Source organism: Sphaeramia orbicularis, chromosome 4, assembly GCF_902148855.1.
Source record: "Sphaeramia orbicularis chromosome 4, fSphaOr1.1, whole genome shotgun sequence".
NCBI lineage: Eukaryota > Metazoa > Chordata > Actinopteri > Kurtiformes > Apogonidae > Sphaeramia > Sphaeramia orbicularis.
The window spans coordinates 10,711,307-10,731,268 of NC_043960.1; the positions used below are offsets into that span (position 1 = coordinate 10,711,307).

Sequence of the window (19,962 nt, forward strand, 5' to 3'; positions counted from 1 at the left end):
TCGTACCATTACTGTAACTTTGCTGGTCTTGATAAACCTGATCTGCAGTAAGATGTTTCAGAGTAAAAAAACTGCTAATTGTTATTAGACTGTAATTAACAGGGTTTTTTTTTTTTTTGCATATTATCTCCATGCAGGTATGTTAAAATGTGAGAAAACATCAGATTAGCAGCATTAAAAATGTTTTTATTTCATAGTTTTTACACACTATATCAGTAAATACATGTTTCTTTGGTTCTAAAACTAAATGCATGGTGTCCAGTTGAGTGGACATTTTTGTAACTCCATAAAAATAGGCTAACAAAAATCAATAGAATTATTATTTTTATGCCTAAAGAGGGATAAAAACACTCAAGAAAAAAATCGTGATTAAGGTTCTCATAATTCATGTGCGAAAGGGTTAAATAATTGTCTTGATTAGAAACAGCCAAATGCAACAGCTTTTTCAGATACATTTATTTATTTATGAAATGCCTTTTGCAGTATACGGTGTTTTTTTGGTTTTGTTTTGTTTTTTTTAAGAAAAAGCTGTGAAACTCTTGCCCCCTCCAGAGGACACAAATGCATTGCTGGGTCTCAAGAGGTTATGAAAAAAAGTATCTAGATTTTTTTTTTTTTTTTTTTTTTTTCAGATTAATTTTATTACTGAAATATCATCTTAGTATGATGATTAAAGTGCATGATCATTAAATGAAATACTAAAAAAACACATGATTTTCACTGAAAAAATGCAAAACAGAGAGGATAATATTATGATAAATGCTGATAATCATTTAAGAAAGGTTAAATAGAGAGAAAAATTGCCACAAAAGGAGCACTGGGTCTTTATGGGTTAATTCATGGACTATATTTCCAGTTCCCAGCCAGCATGTCCATGTGGGCCCCGGAAGGGTTACAATTGGGTTGCACATAAGGGTCCCATGTGGGGGCAAGAGTTTCACAGCTTTTTCTTAAAAAAAACAAACAAACAAAAAAAAAAAACACTGTATTCTGCAAAAGGCATTTCATAAATAAATAAATGTATCTGAAAAAGCTGTTGCATTTGGCTGTTTCCAGTCAAGACAATTATTTAACCCTTTCACACATGAATTACGAGAACCTTAATCACGATTTTTTTCCTGAGTGTTTTTATCCCTCTTTAGGCATAAAAATAATAATTCTATTGATTTTTGTTAGCCTATTTTATGGAGTTACAAAAATGTCCACTCAACTGGACACCATGCATTTAGTTTTAGAACCAAAGAAACATGTATTTACTGATATAGTGTGTAAAAACTATGAAATAAAAACATTTTTCCTGCACGCAGCATCCCGACTGCCTGATCACAGTTGACTGCACTCAAGCGTGGCATTTTTGTCCAGACATTTTCCCCATTTTTCAGGGTTTTTATAGGGAGGGTCCCATGTGTAGAAAGTCTCCACATTTTTTGTTTAACCATCCCAGTATTTCACTCCCCTTACCCAGTTTGTACACTAGTGAGTACAACTTTCATAAATTGGTCTGTGGTTGAGAAAAAGCACAATCAGCCAAGCAGAACAACAGTATATTGTGTGTCTCAGAAGTTGTTTGGAACGTCTCAGTACATCCCATGACAATTCTAGCAAATTTTTAAATGTGCGTCGTTAAAGTTGCTCAGTATCAATAATGAATGAACGCTTTGATTCTGAAGTAAAAGCAATGAAAGGCATGCAGATTGTTTTGTTGTTAGTGTTAAATGAAAGTTATTCCCTGCTGCCACATACAGTATTTAGTACTCTATGAATCACTTTATTACTTGGACTCTGTTTGTTCCATTTGATCGGCAAATTGCACATCACCCCATGACCATGATACAGTCACAAGCACAAGGATCATCCACCCTGTAAGACACTTTACTCATAGTCTGACAACAGTGCTAATCTAATGGAACTGTAAATAAAACACAGCATTTGAAACAGAAATCCATGCTGAGTAACTGTATAAGGATTCAAGGACTTTTATTGTCATATCAGCACACATTTACACATGAGATGGCATGAAATTAGATACTTGAGGTCTCAGATTTAGCCCAAGAAAATCTATATGTAAACAAAATGTGCACGAAAAAGACTTTTGTGTGACAACAATGCATTCCGTATTATACTTGGTTTTTATCGTAGTTGTAGTGCTAGTGGTATGTTCTGTTTTTAATAACACTGGGTTACAAAAAATGTTTTTTGCAAGTTGTCTAGGTTTTTTCAACTGAATTAGGACCATTTTGCACCGCTAAATCCAAAAATGACATCTGTTTTTCTCAATCAGGTCAGGTTTTTTTGCTAATTTGATTTTGAAAAATTTGATCTTCTCACAAAATATAATAATTAATACCAAAATAAGATTGGTAAGTACACTTTATGACACTTGTGACTTGATTCCTGTTAGATACAATGGTGTATTCACCGCAGATGTAGCAGAATACATCAGGCTTATTTTTGCAAGATCTTCTAGTCGAAGCCATTTCATTCACCTGTAATATTAAAAAAAACATTAATCATAAATTGGCAAAAGTAAAATCTTCAGAACTCGTTTATTGCAAGAAATATGAAAGAATTTTGTATCATATGATGTGAAAATGCCCATAAATGTAAGCAAAAATGTTAAAAAGCCAATATGTAGCATAGTTCAGAAAGTTGACCTGATTGAGCAAAATTAATGTGATTTTTGGATTCAGCACACCAAAATGATCCTAAATCAGCTCAAAAAACTTAAACAATAAATTTGTTGTTGACCAGTGTAATGTTCGCTCTTATTATGAGATGTCACAGAAAGCAATTTTGAATTTTATACTGCGTTTAAGTCATTCTAGAAACGTTGTGATTTTTGCAATTGATAACTCTGACTTTTATACTGATTCTACACTTGTTAAATACTGGCACCAGCATCTTTATACTTGTTATTGGAGATAGGGTGTGTGCATGCGTGTGTTTTTTTATACATAAAGGGATGCTGGTGGCTAAAGCTGAAAGAAGCTCTGAGACCGTTCCAGTCTGGAGGAACTCAGCTGTGGCTCCATTCCTACCAGCTGACAGACTGCTCAAGTTGAGTCCCATCAATATCCTGTGATAACCACCCTTTGATCTCAATTAAGAGGAAATATTGGTAACACTTTACTTGAAGGTCTACTTTATAATGCATTAAGCGCACATTCATAAGACATTGTAATGCATTTATAATGCATTATAAAAGTCATTACAACAGTTTATGATCATGTACAACAACTTATACCAGGGTTAATAAAGCATTATAAGTGTAGGCATATTGTATTATAAATTCAGCTTTCATAATGTTTTATACATCCATACCAAAGTGACAACAGTGTTTGAAGGAAGAATCTCAGGTCCTGGATTACATAACACATTCTAACCATCAGAACTCTCGCCAGTTATAAAGACACAGAGAACTGCTCTGACATGTAGTTTCTGAAACTGAATAATGCCTTATAAACATCAATAATAAGTTGCACGATGACTTTAAGAGCTTTTAGTAAAGTGACAACACTGTATAAGGTTATTAGCAATTGTATGATATTATAACACAAGTATGACGATGTATGAGCAGTATCTACTGGCTCTAAGTAAAGTGTAAGTCAAAAATTATACATCAAAGTGTTCTTAATAACTCTTTATTTTGCAAAAACAACACATTAAAAGAACAGAGACAGTAAATAGAAGTGTTACATGTGGCTTTATACATAAATAAAAAATAATGTGGCAGCTCTAAACCTTTGTTAATTCAAACACATACTTTTTTTTTTTTTTAAATAAATATGAAATCCCTAAAATAGATGGGTATAGGGACCAGTGACAAGACCTAACAAAAGTTCCCCACCTAAAAAAATAAATTCCTTCACACTGCTTTGGTATGGATGTATAAAACATTATGAAAGCTGAATTTATAATACATTAGGCCCACACTTATAATACTTTATTAACCTTGGTATAAGTTGTGCATGATTATAAACTGTTGTAATGACTTTTATAATGCATTATAAATGCATTATAATGTCTTATGAATGTGCGCTTAATGCATTATAAACTAGACCTTCAAGTAAAGTGTTACCGAAATATTTTCCAGAGAATATAATATTCATGTATACCAAATCCATATGAAGACAATAGAGTATCATAATTATTGATCTGAAAAGTTGAATCTATAGAAAGTGAAAGAAAAAAATCCCTCACAAGCTAGCTATTTCATGTCGAGACCTATTTTGGTTATGAAGGGAAAATAAATAAATCTTTTTTTTTTTTAGATTAGTGACAAGATAATCTCAAATTCCAATGAAGCCATGCTTAAGCAGAGGGTTAAATGCTTTCTTTCAGAAATTTCCATTGGTTTAGCTCATTTGATTGAGTAATTAAAAAAAAAAAAAAACATGTTTTGTGAGAAAAGTGAAATTCCCTACATAACCGGCACCATCTGATATTAAAATGCTTAAAAAAGCAATTCACACCAATTTTTCAGACAAAATGATTTTTATAATGATAAAAGGGTGTGTAAAAGGTCATAAAACTATATTGAAAACAGAAATATATGATTGACATTGACAAGTTCTGTTATCATTCATTCTTAGAGAACTTTCCGAGGGACTGAATTTAGTTTGTATAAAAAGTTCCGTAATTTTCTTGAAAATCCTTTTTTGGCAAAAATTTTAATGGATTTAGAAACTTAAGATGTTATATTATTGAACTGCAAAAAGTTTGAAATCATTATCTCAATTCTAACTTTTTGATTCAAAGTCAACAGGCATGTGACTTGACCCATTTATAACCCTTTTTTATTATTTTTTTTAATACTCATTATACTCTATGGACTGTAACTATTTACATGTCTGATACAAATAAATAAATGAAAAAAAAAAAAAGAAGACCTAGACCATGCAAAGGATTTCAGCTAATGTTCAATAAATGTGCAACTACCTGACATCTTCCCTCATTCACCCCTGATCGGTTCACTGTGATGTTAGCGGTAGTTTTAACTCCAAAAAAATCCAGTTTGTGCGACTGATTCAATGTAAGAACTGCTTCATATTTAGTCTAGACTCCACATATGAAAACTTTACCACTCAATATACTTGACAGGTTCATTAAAATTCTAATTTTGAGCTTAAACTGTCTTTCTAAATTGGAATTAGTACAATCTATGATTACATGTGTAATGGTCTCAAAGTGCACTAGAGTTAATCAAATATAATCAGGAAATGTTACAGGCACTTAATTTATTTAAATGAGTAGGTTTTTGTCTTGGATTTGCAACACTTTATGTATTTAATTTCTTTGAATAGGCCTACATACATTTGGGTTTACAGTGTACAGATCTAATGAAGCCCATTATGAAATGAAATGTAGTTTCCTAAAAGTGCAATTAAAGCTATAGATGGAGGAATAATTTAAGTTAGGATTAGATTTTAGGTTTTACGTTTGGGCTCAAATGCATATCAGGCATTAATATCTTCTTTACATATTAAAATATTAGATATAAATACACACAAGTATTTAGCAGGTAGAAAAATGTTCTGTCATAGGATCAACAATTTTCCCCAAATTTTTTAACAAAATATTTCAATCGACCTCTGACAGTGTATGCTATGAAACAGCATTTTATTTAAAAGAAAATTGAATAAATATGTAATCCTAAAATATATTTATGTATATATGTAAGATATGTATTAAGATATACAAGAAAGAAAGAAAGAAAGAAAGATTGATTCACTAAACTGAGGTGTTGCAATTAAAAAAAAAAGTGTTAAAAATTAAAGGGTTAAAAAAAAAACTAACAATGAAATAGAAAAGAAAGAATTCAGATATATTTGAAATTACCTGATAAAACTAGTATTTAGCAGGAAAATAAAAGATGAAACTTTCATGATAAATAACCTAATTGCACCGCACATGTTTCTTCTTTGATTTAATTAATTGTACTAATACATCTGATACAGGATAAAGGATGGGATTCAATGACCAAATTTGATGCAGTAGCACCATCTTGTGGTCAGAAATGGTCAGTGCAGCTGCAGACAGTGTTTACTGTTGCTGGGAAACAGAAATGACTTTAAAAACAGCCTGTGGTCGGTAAAAAAAAGACACTATAACCCTTGATTTTTCAACATGTCAGGAAAAGAGACTAAAGATTTGGTTCATCAGGACGCAATCCACATCGAGACGATCATGAAGGAGCAGAGACACCAGAGACTGCACATGGAGTTCAGCATCAACCCACGCAAGAAATGTGAGTCTGATCTTCAACTTCTATGCTGGGGGTTAAACATATAAGACTTCATCATATTTTATTATTATAACCACCAAAGTAGACGACAAGGATGTTTTTTTTAACCGTACGTACAGAATTTGGGTTAAAACAACAGCGATATATAGTTTTTTTCCACAGTTCCCATGTATTTATTAATATAAGAATACAGTACAGTTAGAAATGCACTGGTAATATTTTTGCTTGATGTTATTGTATATGTATTTTCATTTCATTACATTCATAGTTAAATAAATAATAAATAAAATGGAGCCTAATTGTAATCCATTAAAGGTACTGATAAAAAAGAAAAAAAAAAGTTAAATAAGTGGTTAAAATGTGTGTGTGCAGCATAGATGTGATTAACTTATACAGTTATGTTCTATAAAAAAAAATACTGCTAATACTACTACTACTAATAATAATAATTCAAGTTATATTGCAAAACTCTTAAAAACTACAAGAACGACAGTAATCGGTGTTAAATACTACTTTTGTGTGTGGCTCTGAATTCAGGGGTTTTTTTGTTTTGTCTTTTTTTGACAGAACAGTGACTATTATATCATTCTGTCAGATTTGTACAGTCTGAATTGTTGAGTTTGTCTTTGTTGTGCCATACTTTAAAAAAAAAAACAAAAAAAAAACTACTTTTTACACTACCCAGATTCAATTTAATCTCAGGAAATTTCAGTTTTATTGCTTAACTACTTATATATTTGTTAAAAAAGTAATCTGAAATTATTTTTTTTTTTGACAAGTCATTTTTGAGCTTCAAGTACTAGTCAATACCTTTAAAATGATGTATTATTCATGTCTCTATCTTAAATACTTTTTGAATTACAGTATAAAATGTAGTTGGGCACTCCCTACATAACCGCGACTTGACCCACTTGCATTTTTTCTTTTTTTCAAACATATCACATCATGACACCTCAAATACTAACATTAGAGCATTGGTAAATTACCCACCCACTCATAAACAGAAGGAGTCTTCATATCGAGAATTTTTTTTTTTTTTTTTAATTCCACTTCTATATTACTTCCATTTTTAACAAGGTAACTAATTTCTAACTTCCTCTACGTCAATTAGTGTGTTGTGGTTGTGTATATTATATGGAAGCTCTGGTCAATTAAGTAATAATCTTTTTTCTGTGCATGTTTCAGTACACGTCCTACCAGACAAACCCATGTCCAGGAAACCTACAGAAGTGATTGAAGAGAACTGTAAGTGTTCTGTTGTTCTTTAATAAAAACTGGTGACACTTTAACTCTTTAAGGGTCTTTTCAAATTATCACTGGGGTCAAATACATATCTACAGGAATATATATACTCATGATCATATTTTTCATTTTTTATCACAATGATGTACATTGTATTATAATATAAACACCTAAAATTATGTTCCACAATAGCAAAAAGTGTAGAAATTAAACGGGAGCGCACGGTTTCATTCCAAAAAAGGGAAGCCACGAGGCGTTCTTCAAACACACTCGCACCGAGACAAAGATTATGATAAAAATGTACCTGGAGTCGACCTGAGAACACCTGGCACTTTTCTTTTTTGACATAAAGTTACATTTTTCAAAATGTATCACCTCTTGTGTAAGTAGTTTTGGTTATAATTGCAAGCTCTTAAAGGAGTGATATTTTGCTTTTTTAAAATGGAATTATGCATTTTAAAACATTTCCCTCTGGTCTACATAAACTGTAAATGCTATATTTGGGTCTGAATTCTTCATTAACCCTTTCATGCATAGGTCACTACAGTGGACAGTTATTCTCCAGCTGTTCTCTTATACAGGTTGGGGAAGCAAAATTTACAATGAACATTTAGTTGTTTTTTCTCAGCAGGCACTACGTCAATTGTTTTGAAACCAAACATATATTGACGTCATAATCATACCTAACACTATTATCCATACCTTTTCAGAAACTTTTACCCATATGAGTAATCAGGAAAGCAAACGTCAAAGAGTGTGTGATTTGCTGAATGCACTCGTCACACCAAAGGAGATTTCAAAAATAGTTGGAGTGTCCATAAAGACTGTTTATAATGGAAAGAAGAGAATGACTATGAGCAAAACTATTACGAAAAAGTCTGGAAGATACTATTAAAGAAGAATGGGAGAAGTTGTCACCCGAGTATTTGAGGAACACTTGCGCAAGTTTCAGGAAGTGTGTGAAGGCAGTTATTGAGAAAGAAGGACACATAGAATAAAAACATTTTCTATTATGTCAATTTTCTTGTGGCAAATAAATTCTCATGACTTTCAATAAACTAATTGGTCATACACTGTCTTTCAATCCCTGCCTCAAAATATTGTAAATTTTGCTTCCCCACCCTGTATACTAATGAGTTTTGTTGTTTTAGTCCCATATCAGCCAACACAGTGATGCTAAAGCACCATCCCATACACTGACATTCATACAATTATTGTAACCGTGCTGTTCTTGATATACCTGATCTGCAGTAACATGTTTAAGTGTAAATCAATTATTTGTTAGATAAAAAGTTTTTTTTTTTTTTTGCATATTATCTCCATGGAGTAATAACTAGCATTAGAATATGTTAACATGTGAGAAGACATCAGATTAGCAGCATTAAAAATGTTTTTATTTCATTGTTTTCATGTCACTTTCTGATATTGGGTTTTAAACAAATGTTTCTTTACTTCAAAAATTAAATGCATGGAAATTTTTGTAACGGCATAAAAAAGAAAAAAAAACCTCGATCAATTGTTTTTTTCATGGCTAAGGAGGAATAAAAATACTCAAAAAATAAATCTTGACTGAGGTTCTCACAGTTCATGCATGAAAGGGTTAATTCAACTCCACAGGTCCATCTTCAACCTTATTTCTGAGTAATGACACCAGAAAGGTGGTTTTGAGCGCTGGCCCTTTAAATGCACATGAGCCACTTCACACCCCACCCCCTCTTGGTTGAACATTTTAGGTAATCGACTCAAAATTTGGACATATTTTCAGTTTTTACTACAACCGCTGCTGCTGACAAACAATAATGTCGTACTTGGAGAAATGTTCATCGGAAGTCTTGACGTAATATGTGCAAATGTTGTGATGTAACTAGTTATAAAATGTAACAAATTAAGCAGGAGTTAAAACAGGTTGTAGAAATCCACTCAGCTTTTGCCAGAATGAATATAAAGATAGCTTTGCAGCATCTGGAGGGTTCAAATTCAAACTTTATGAACAATTAGGGTCCAAATACACAAATAAATGAACCAAAGACTAATAAAAGTGGGTTTAGCAAAATATGACCCTTTTAAACTAAAATTCAAGCACTTTTCAGACCTCGAAAACACATTGAAATTCAAGCATTTTTAATTTTCAAGCGATTGTGTATATTCTTTTGTAGCTGAATTCATTAAGGCTTTCCATGAGGCTCGAGAGGAACCGACCAAGAAATATTCAATGCCCCAGACGGAGAGTCAGGAGATCGGCTGGGTGTCGACTCCCCTGGTGGGTTCAACTTTTAGAAGTGTGATGATTTTAATATTAAGTGTAAAAATTCACCAGAGAATCCATCTAATGGATCCTAATTCTTCTCCCCAGGTCCCTGTGGACACCAGTGGCAGATTTCACTTCAAACGTTTCAAGACGGACGTCACCAAACACAAAGAATCGGCTCTACGATCGTCCAACTAGGTGACGGGCAACGAAAACGAACAATAGACCTGTGTAAAATCAACACGTATTTTTATCTTTTATTTGTTTATCATATAAACGTCCACGCCACTGCCAGAAACTGCCCTTTCACATTTCCAACGAAGGAAAACACAAGTGCAAGAAACATTTGCACAGGTCTATACAAAGCACACTTAGCCAACACATACTAATCATATTAATGAATGAGAAAGGGCAAAACTGACAGCTGCTCAATATTATAAAATGTCATGTCACATGGGAGAGATAAGTCAAGGAGCTGAGCAAGAAAAAAAAAAAAAAAAATGAAACAGAATTCTCCTAAGAGCACACACACTGTAAATGTTGATGTAGATAGTATGGTGTAATTGCAGTGTGTGGCCTTAAATCCAGCTCATCGAATATGCACAAAGAGAAACCACACAGGAAGTTGACGATTAAAATACCTCTTTGACAGCTCATAAACAAAATACAGTGTCTGAAGATATAAATCTCGACTACACTTTGGGAAAAAACAGTCTGTAATACAACTTTACACTACGCACTTTTGGGTCCGTTCCTAGTTTTCCCTGAACTTTTCTGATCAGCTGGGTCCTTCAAAGCTTCCTTAGTAATATGACAGCTCCCACTGAGGCCTGAATGGGCTCTTCCATGTAGAAGCAGATGGATTTTATGGCAGGTGCATTGTGTAAGAGGGTCAAGAGGAGCCTCTTAAATGTTGCCTCAAGTGAGAAAAGACCAAACTGAGGAAGCAAGAGTGTGAAGTCTTGGCCTTCAAGTGTCTCCAAGTCCAGCCTTTTGACCAGTACCCGTCACTTTTTACGACCGAGCCTTCATCTTCTTTCGTACAGACTTGCCCGGACGTTTCTGGAAGCCAAAGTGAAATAAAAGTAAAGTTAAAATCTCAAAGGTGTACTGCGTGTTTTAATGGTAACCCTATCAGTTCCTTTTACAACTTCTATATTTTAAAGTCAGCAGCTTTTTAATGCATGTGTGACTCACGTTCTGTTTGCCTCCTTTCCCTCCTTTGCCTTTCTTCCCTCCTTTGCCGACCTTTCCGTGCGCCACTTTAGCTCGGAAACCAGAAACGTCGTCGTAGCTCTCCTTGGTGTTCCATTTCTTTCCACTCTTCTTCCCACCAAAACCAAACTTCTGGTCCTTAAATTTCCTCTTAGCATTGGGACTGTAAAGAGGGAGGTTATAAATCAACTTTTTGTTTTCTTTGAAAATGCCATAAATACAGAAGAAAAATAAAAATGCTATGACTGTGACATTTACATCTGAACTGGGACGCCTTACCCCTTTTTGTTCGGGGCTTTTTTAGAACCCTGAGTAGAGTCTTTCCCCGCCTTCTGGTCTCCTTCCAAGAACTCCAGTTTGTCAGTCATTCCTAAAAGTGGAGATAATCCAAAATATTAGCAACGGCAACATTAAATCATTCAGGTTATTATCACCTCCGCCAAGTGTAATGGCGGAGGTTATGTTTTCATCAGGGTTTGTATGTCTGTCTGTTTGGCTGTTAGCAAGATAACTCAAAAAGTTATGGATAGATGTTCATGAAAATTTCAGGAAATGTTGATACTGGCACAAGGAACAAATGATTAAATTTTGGTCATAGTTTATTCATGTGCAAAACAAACACTCAAACACAGCTTGAAACTTTTTGCTTAGATTGAATACACACAGCGAACACTGACCTTTCTGGTATTTCTTCACAGCTGACATCATATTCTTCTTCTCCTTCTGTCTCTTCTGGATCACTTCAATTTGGACCTAACATACATCCAAAAGTCGTATTAATACCTCAAACCAAATGGAGAAATTCTACATCCTTGCTATTAACATGCAACAGCAGTAATAAACAGTTTAAAACCTGACTTTTACACACACTAAACAAACATAGGTGAATTTATCTGACTATACGCGATTCCCTGCTCCCAATAAATATGATAACATTATTAATTAATTAAGAAAACAAGAACCAACCTTCTTGCCAAACTTCCTTTGCTCACGTAGTTTCTTGGCCTTCTCAGACCTTTCCAGTATGGCCTGTTTGGCCATCAGCTTTTTCCTGATCTGAACAGAGGAAAAACATACAATTTGTTTGTATCAGTATTTTATGTATAATCCAAAGAAGGGTCAAAGGATCTAATGTACACCTCTCACCTTCTGCATGTGCTGGTCTGACTTGGCCATCTCTGCAAAGTAATCATCAGGCCTCTTTGTGGCTATGTCATTCTTGTGTAGTAACGGTAATGCCTCTAGAACTGTAGCTTGAGCCTGACGATAACTGCAAGGAAACAAAATCACATGTGAGCTCAAAATCGAACAAGACATATCTGTTTATTTATTTATTTAGAATTTGCATTAAAACCAAATAACAAAAGGATTATATAAAAGACAGAAAGTCCAACATTCGAAAAGGAGCAGGATGAATTTTAATTTATAATCTCCTGCCCCCTCACCCCATCCTTTAACCTACCCTAAATTCCTACACAAAACACAAAATTGCTTTACATATCAAGGATAGACTGTCCATTTTGCAGCAGCATTTCACATTAAAGTTAACTCTGTCCTTTTCGTAGTAGTAATAGTGCACATATCAAAAACAAAAATAAACTGTCCATTTCATAACAATACACATATCAAAACTAAACTAAACGATCTGTTCCATAACAATAATGCACAAAAATAAATTGTCCATTTCTTAGCAGTAATATACTTATCAAAAATACACTATATCCAATTCATAACAATACCCACATTAAACAGGCCACAAACACAACACAGCAAAAATCAGGCAAGGGTCACTCACAAATACATCTCCCTCTGGAAATCATCATCTGCATTTACTTCTCCGTTGGTTGGTTTTGCTTCAACGTTGGAAAGGACATCTTCAGTCGGCAGGTTGGTGAGGTCCAACCTCTCCACCCAGGGAAGGTCCTTACGGAAGTCTGCAAGGCACTGTTTCAAACCCTCCTGCAGGACAATTCATGGGATATACTTAAATAACATGCTTTGTTACAAAATATCAGCAGGTATTGTACCTCTGTTCAAATCTGAGGTACTTGTTCTTCAAGTGTTTATTTTCATTTCATGTAACATTAACTTTATACAGCTGCATCTCAGAAACAAACAGTGCACTTTTCCTCCATTACATCTGCCTGGACAGCTATAGTTATTTACTATTTAGGGATAACAACAAATCCTAACATATATACTGTGAAGGGCGGCTTTTGATAAACTGATTGATATTGTGCTCCATTAAGAAAATTCTCCTGCTTAAGCTGAATAAACTCTGCTTTGAATGAGGAGAATACATTGAAAATGACGTTGCTCAAATGAGCTGAACCTTAAAAATGAATGGCAACGCAATCAGAAACACATTAACACAGAAATGAAATAAAAAATATATGTATGATTTGGGAGGAAAACAGTGACCATTTTACTACACAGTAACTACTTTTATTTTTTGTACTTAAAGGGTTTTCAGATAATGCCCATATCCTTTTACTTAGGTTATGTTTTTAATACAGAACTTTCACTTGAGGCAAAGTATTCACATATTATGTGCTATCAGTCATTTTAATTCTATTTCACAGAGGACTTGCAGACAGTATAAATATTCTGCATACGGCAGAAACCACATTTCTGCATTCATTCATTGGTGTAATAACAACCCTCCTTTCATTCCATTTATGTTGACCATCACTGTCTATAGGCACCATATTTATATATTTAAAACCGCATCTGTCCAAATCTGTATATATTCAAATCCGTATTTTTATATATATTTTTTATATTTATAACCAATTTGCGCTACATTCATATCAAACCGTATTTGCACTCTCCTTTTAAACACTTTTTTAATTCAAATTTATTTGACTGTTTTACGCGTATGTGTATGCTTGTATGTATCATATGTGTTTACTGCTGATAACACTGTGGATTTCCCCATTGTGGGATCAATAAAGGAATATCTTATCTTATTAATTCATGGTAAGTATTTCATTCATTTCACTCATTTTCATTTGATTGAATTAAACATATTGCTTTTCAACCTTAACTAAACAATAATAAAATAGTTATTGTTCCAAGGAAGTTAAAGAGGATAATGCAGTCTGGTTTACTGCTATTAACTCACCACATTGTTGACAAACTTTTTGGATTTTTCAACCATAACGTTCATTCCTGGTTTCAGCAACCCTTTAGCGAAGGCTTCTTGAAGCTACAGAAAACACAAGATCGTTCAGTTTGAGAAATACGTTTCACCTGGGCATTTAATACATAAAAACAACATACTAATGCACTTTAAAATCGAAGTATATTTGAGCTCTACAGTAAACACTGGAGCCTCCACAGTTCTCCTTAGGCTAACGTTGCTATCAAATCAGTTTTATTAGCTGCTAGTTTCCATTCTTTAAAAACAGTCTGGCACGACAGTTTTTCCAGCGGTACAAAACACTAATTTAAGACTTGGTATCGAAATTCATGGATTTGTTTGGGCAGACAGTTAGCTAAAGTTAGCCGGTGTTAGCATGCTAAAGTAAACTCACCTCACTGTCCGATAATTCGCTGTCCTCCTCTGACTCCAGGCCGAGCTGCGCGTCCTCCTCTACGGCCTCCATAGTTTGATTATTAATAATCATAAGAAATAAATTTGAAGTGTGTGAACCTAATAGTTCAGGAGAAATGGCTGTGAGTGCGCTGCTCCTCACATGTACACTGCGTTTCACGTGGGGAGGAAGTGAGTGCGTTGAATGTCCTACTCCGAATGTGTTCCGGTGGAAACACTGTGTTACAGCCAAGGTTCCGCTTCAGAAATTAAAGGTTAATATAAATACGGCATGTCAGGTCCAGTAGCTGGACTTCAAACGCTTAGTATAAATTGTAAATTACAATACATTGCATTTGTTGCCTTTATGTTTATTAAAAGGCACAGGCTTGAATTGTTTTTTTTCCTACTTTCTTTAACATAACAAAGTGTCAGACTTAATTACAATGGTGCCAGCTGAATAAATAACCAGACAGATTGCAAGAAAAGTCATATAACCAACCTGAGGCAACAACTAATAAAAAGGGGAAAACACAGATCATTATCCTGGTTTGTTTGCAGTGTAATATTACTGTGGAACAAGAGACAGGCTGTTGGCTTTTGTTGAGGTCTGCACTTTCTGAGTGACCTAGTTTGGAACTTGAACACCAAGCTCCAACACAGTCGAGTCTTTATTTCTTATTAGAAGGGATTTTGTTGTTAATTGTACATGATCTGTTATGTTTTAGAGAAGTACAGTCTTTGAAGGTAATTATGAAGTTGAAAAACATTGATATGTTTTCTTTAACCCTTTCATGCATGAATTATTAGAACCTTATCAAGATTTTTTTTTTTCCTAAGTGTTTTTATTCCTCTTTAGGCATGAAAAAAAAACAATGTGATTGAATTTTTTTTTTTTTTTTTTTTTTAAATCAACCTGTTTTTCATGGAGTTACAAAAATGTCCACTCAGTTACACCATGAATTTTATTCTTGAAGCAAAGAAACATGTATTTAAAACCCAGTATCATAAAGTGATAAAAAAACAAAACAAAACAGTGAAATGAAACCATGTTTAATGCAGCTAATCTGATGTTTTCTCACATTTTAACATATTCTAATACTAGTTATTACTCACTTCATGGAGATAATATGCAAAAAATAAATATTAACAATTGATTTCCACTCAAGAACCAACCAAGAACAGCAAAGTTACAATAATGGTATGAATTGCAGTTTATGAGATGATGCATAAGTGTCCACTGTGTTGGTTGATATGGAACTAAAACCACAAAACCCATGAATATACAAGAGTAAAGCTGTAGAGTAACTGTCCACTGTAGTGACCACTATGCATGAAAGGGTTAAAGCATAGATAGATAGATAGATAGATAGATAGATAGATAGATAGATAGATAGATAGATAGATAGATAGATAGATAGATAGATAGATAGATAGATAGATCATGTAGTTCAAAGTATACAATCAATTCCATTAAAGGCTGTGCTGTCAAATCTTTAAGTCTGATTGGGCAGATGAAGCCCTGTGACTTTTAATTGCCATGTCATCAAGAAATAAACTTCAACACTGCTTTCACATCATGTCGATTTGTGCCACTTTGACACAGAAGGATTCACAGACTGAGAAACATCTGCAGTGTCGGCCTTGTGTCACTGTACTGCAGGAAAGATATTTACTTTACTGTGAATATCACAGAACCTGAGAGATTTCATCAGGTTGTGTCTATGAGATGTTTTAGGAGTCATTTATTAGAACATAAATGTAACGGTTCACAGTAAAGATAGGCATTAAATAACATTTTATGTTCGTCGATGAAGAAACAGAATAATGTGAGAATGTGTGTACTAACCTTACAAAGTCATGTTTTTATCCCCTTTCAGGATAAATGAGAGACGTGTAATGTGGTATCAGAATGTGCAAACTGTATTTATTTCAAAGAAGGGATTGTAAAAGTCATCCCCACACTAATACAGAGGATTCACAAGATAAACAGACAACGCAGAATGTCTGTGATGACGACCACTGTTCATTAGAGATGTCATCTGTCTCTTTTAGTGGCTTATCCTCCTCGTCCTCAAAGCACAAACTGTCTGATTCCCCTGAGAGCGAAACTCTCTCTATTCTGATGGAAATCGATATTTACAGTTCGAGCTTTACCACCCATAATTCCTCCGCCGCCTGCATGCACAGATCCCAACTCTGACACATCTTCAAAAGGAAAAAAAAAAATACCATAATTTCCATTTCTGTCGTTAGAATTGCTTGAGCCAGACAGAAATGCAGGCTATTGAATTCACATTCCGCTGTCACTCTTCATCTCATGACAGGCCACTCCTTGACAGCAGATTGAAAAATAAGGAGGATTCACTCTGTCAGGTTCTACTCTTATAGTTATTTCTGGCTGCTGGAGCTGAGGACAAAAAAGAACAAAGTCATAAATGCTTGGGCCTAAGTTGGATGAGCCGTTTAGCTCCAGTGCCGCTCAATCAGTGCAGAGATTTGGCATCGTTAAAAGGGGACAACAGTCTGGATAAATTAACTGGAGTAATACAGGGTGGGGAAGCAAAATTTACAATGAACATTTAGTGTATTTTTCTCAGCAGGCACTAGGTCAATTGTTTTGAAACCAAACATATATTGATGTCATAATCATACCTAACACTATTATCCATACCTTTTCAGGAACTTTTGCCCATATGAGTAATCAGGAAAGCAAACGTCAAAGAGTGTGTGATTTGCTGAATGCACTCATCACACCAAAGGAGATTTCAAAAATAGTTGGAGTGTCCATAAAGACTGTTTATAATGGAAAGAAGAGAATGACTATGAGCAAAACTATTACGAGAAAGTCTGGAAGATACTATTAAAGAAGAATGGGAGAAGTCGTCACCCGAATATTTGAGGAACACTTGCACAAGTTTCAGGAAGCGTGTGAAGGCAGTTATTGAGAAAGAAGGAGGACACATAGAATAAAAACATTTTCTATTATGTCAATTTTCTTGTGGCAAATAAATTCTCATGACTTTCAATAAACTAATTGGTCATACACTGTCTTTCAATCCCTGCCTCAAAATATTGTAAATTTTGCTTCCCCACCCTGTATTTTAGGGTTATTTCCTCAGTGCTGTTTGTACATTTATCTTGAATGAATGTTAATTCTCTCCTGTTCAGATTATCGGGGACAGGGCTGCTAGAGATTTGGCACACAGTCGCTGGGACCACAAACAGATCTACCTGGCTCCAAGGCCTACACTGAGCTACAAAGCTTACATTGTTTTAATATGGTCTGTCCCTGGTGTTTCACAATTTGGGACATTGTGACTCTAGGACTGACTATGAGAGATGAAGAGTATTGGCTGTACTTTTTAAAGGTCCAGCATGTTCGATTCAGGATGATTTAGATGCATCTGACAGTATAATTTCATTATAAATCACTTGATAATAGAAATGCTTTCCTTTTCTTTACCTTAGAATGAGCCATTTGGCACAGACTGCCTTTAACCCATAAAGACCCAGTGCTATTTTTGTGGTAGTTCCCAAATGAATTTTTCCTCTATATTTAACATTTTGTACGTGATTTATCACCATTGATTGTAATATTATCTTCCTTACTGTGCATTTTTTTCAGTGTAAATCATGTATTTTTCTCTGTTTAATTCACTGATCATGTAGATGTTAATTAAAGCTGAGTGTAAAGTTGGGGGTTATTACATCAAAAACAGAAAAAACTCAAGAAAAAGTGACTTTTTCAGCAAAGATATCATTAACTGAACATAAAAACAAGTGTGTCCATCCACTGTCATTGATCCAGTTCCATGGGTTTTACTGGTGAATCCATGTCGTAGAAGATGACGGTGTTTCCACGGTAACTACAGAGCCTCTGAAAGTCCAAATGGATCATATCTGATGATCTCTGTATTTTGTGTTTTTTAAGTGTATATCATGTATTTTCCTATATTTAATTTACTGATCACGTAGATGTTCATTGAAACTCAGATTAAAATTGAAGGTTATTGTGTCAAAAACAGAGAAAACTTCAGAAAAGTGACTTTTTCAGTGAAGATATCAATCACTGATTGTAAAAACAAGTGTCTCCATCCACTGTCATTGATCCAACTCCGTCGGTTTTACTGGTGAATCAATGTTGTAGAAGATGACGGTGTTTCCACGTTCACTACGGAGCCTCTGAACGTCCAAATGGATCATATCTGACGACCATGAAAAGATGAAAAACTGCATTTACACCAGTTATCTACATGTATTGATAGGATTAGTGGATCAACAGGTATTAAACATTTTAGATCAGGAGATGGTTTTGGTCGCCGGTGGAGGTTTGGGTCTTTACGGGTAAATAAACAGAGCACACCATGTTTCTGCTGTTCCTCTGAACTGACTTCCTCTTCCTCATTTTTCTTTTTATCGCAGACAACCCCCAGCATTAACATGCGTTACCACCACCTCCTATGTTTGAGTCATTCATATCTGCAGAAGGAGCAGATCGCTGTGATATGTCACTGTAGTTCTGAACTGACTTCCTCTTCTCTCTTTTTTCCTTTCTAGCAGGTAACATCCACTGTTAACATGCATTACCATCACTTCATATGTTTGAGGGTGCACCACAGTTAATGAATCCCATTAACCCTAAAAGACCTAAAGAGCTGGCGGCGGCCAAAAGCATCTACTGATCTGAAATGTTTAATAACTGTTCAACCACTAATCCTATCTACATTTAATAATTCATGTAAAATGCAGTTTCCTCAGATTTTCAGCAGCATCAGGTAAGACCCACCTGGACGTTCAGAGGTTTTATAGTGAATGTAGAAACACCATCATTTTCTGCAACATTAATTCACCAATAAAACCCATGTAGTTTGATAAATGACAGGGTGTAGACACTTGCTATCCTTGTGGCCATAACAAGTATTGTCGTACAGTGTCGTCTGTCCATCAGTGTCAGCACAATCACCTGATCTCATTCATATTTGGTGTTTAGGTGCAACTTGTGAAGCTTTTGAACAAGGTCAAATTGGGGTTTATGCATCACATTTGGACAGTAATGACCTATATTTTTCAGGTTTTTCAGGGTCAATGCCTGGTTATGGGGGTAGATGGGAGAAGCCTATATGAGGTGAGGGGATAGTGATACTGGTAGAGGAGCAAGGAGCAACAGGGGTATAGGTTGATGGCAGCCCTCACTGTCAAAATGTGCCAAGGGGTCATTAAGAAGTTCCACACTGGTCTTATTTTTTGTTCAGTTAATGATATATTTTGCTGAAAAAGTCACTTTTTCTTAACCCATAAAGACCCAAACATCCACCCTAACCCTAACCCTACTGAAAGCATCTACTGATGTAAACTATTGATCCACTAATCCTATCAATACATGTAAATAATTGGTGTAAAATGCAGTTTGTCATCTTTTCATGGTCATCAGATATGACTCATTTGGATGTTCAGAGGCTCTGTAGTTACCGTGGA

At 34.7% G+C, this 19,962-nt stretch overlaps 2 protein-coding genes across 2 annotated transcripts; one reads left to right on the forward strand and one right to left on the reverse strand.

Annotated features, from left to right (window-relative positions):
* The first annotated feature begins 6,126 nt into the window (after positions 1–6,126).
* On the forward strand, positions 6,127–9,932 carry cfap144 (cilia and flagella associated protein 144). The gene is made up of 4 exons (XM_030132203.1): positions 6,127–6,247; positions 7,430–7,489; positions 9,643–9,746; positions 9,840–9,932. The coding sequence occupies exons 1-4, from the start codon at positions 6,127–6,129 to the stop codon at positions 9,930–9,932; spliced, it is 378 nt and encodes a 125-aa protein (XP_029988063.1).
* ebna1bp2 (EBNA1 binding protein 2) lies at positions 9,813–14,676 on the reverse strand. Its single transcript, XM_030132201.1, has 9 exons — positions 14,486–14,676; positions 14,074–14,157; positions 12,745–12,908; positions 12,096–12,219; positions 11,916–12,005; positions 11,627–11,702; positions 11,229–11,319; positions 10,932–11,112; positions 9,813–10,796 (listed from the first exon to the last, which is right to left on the reverse strand). The coding sequence occupies exons 1-9, from the start codon at positions 14,576–14,578 to the stop codon at positions 10,749–10,751; spliced, it is 951 nt and encodes a 316-aa protein (XP_029988061.1). The 5' UTR covers positions 14,579–14,676; the 3' UTR covers positions 9,813–10,748.
* Positions 14,677–19,962: the final 5,286 nt, after the last annotated feature.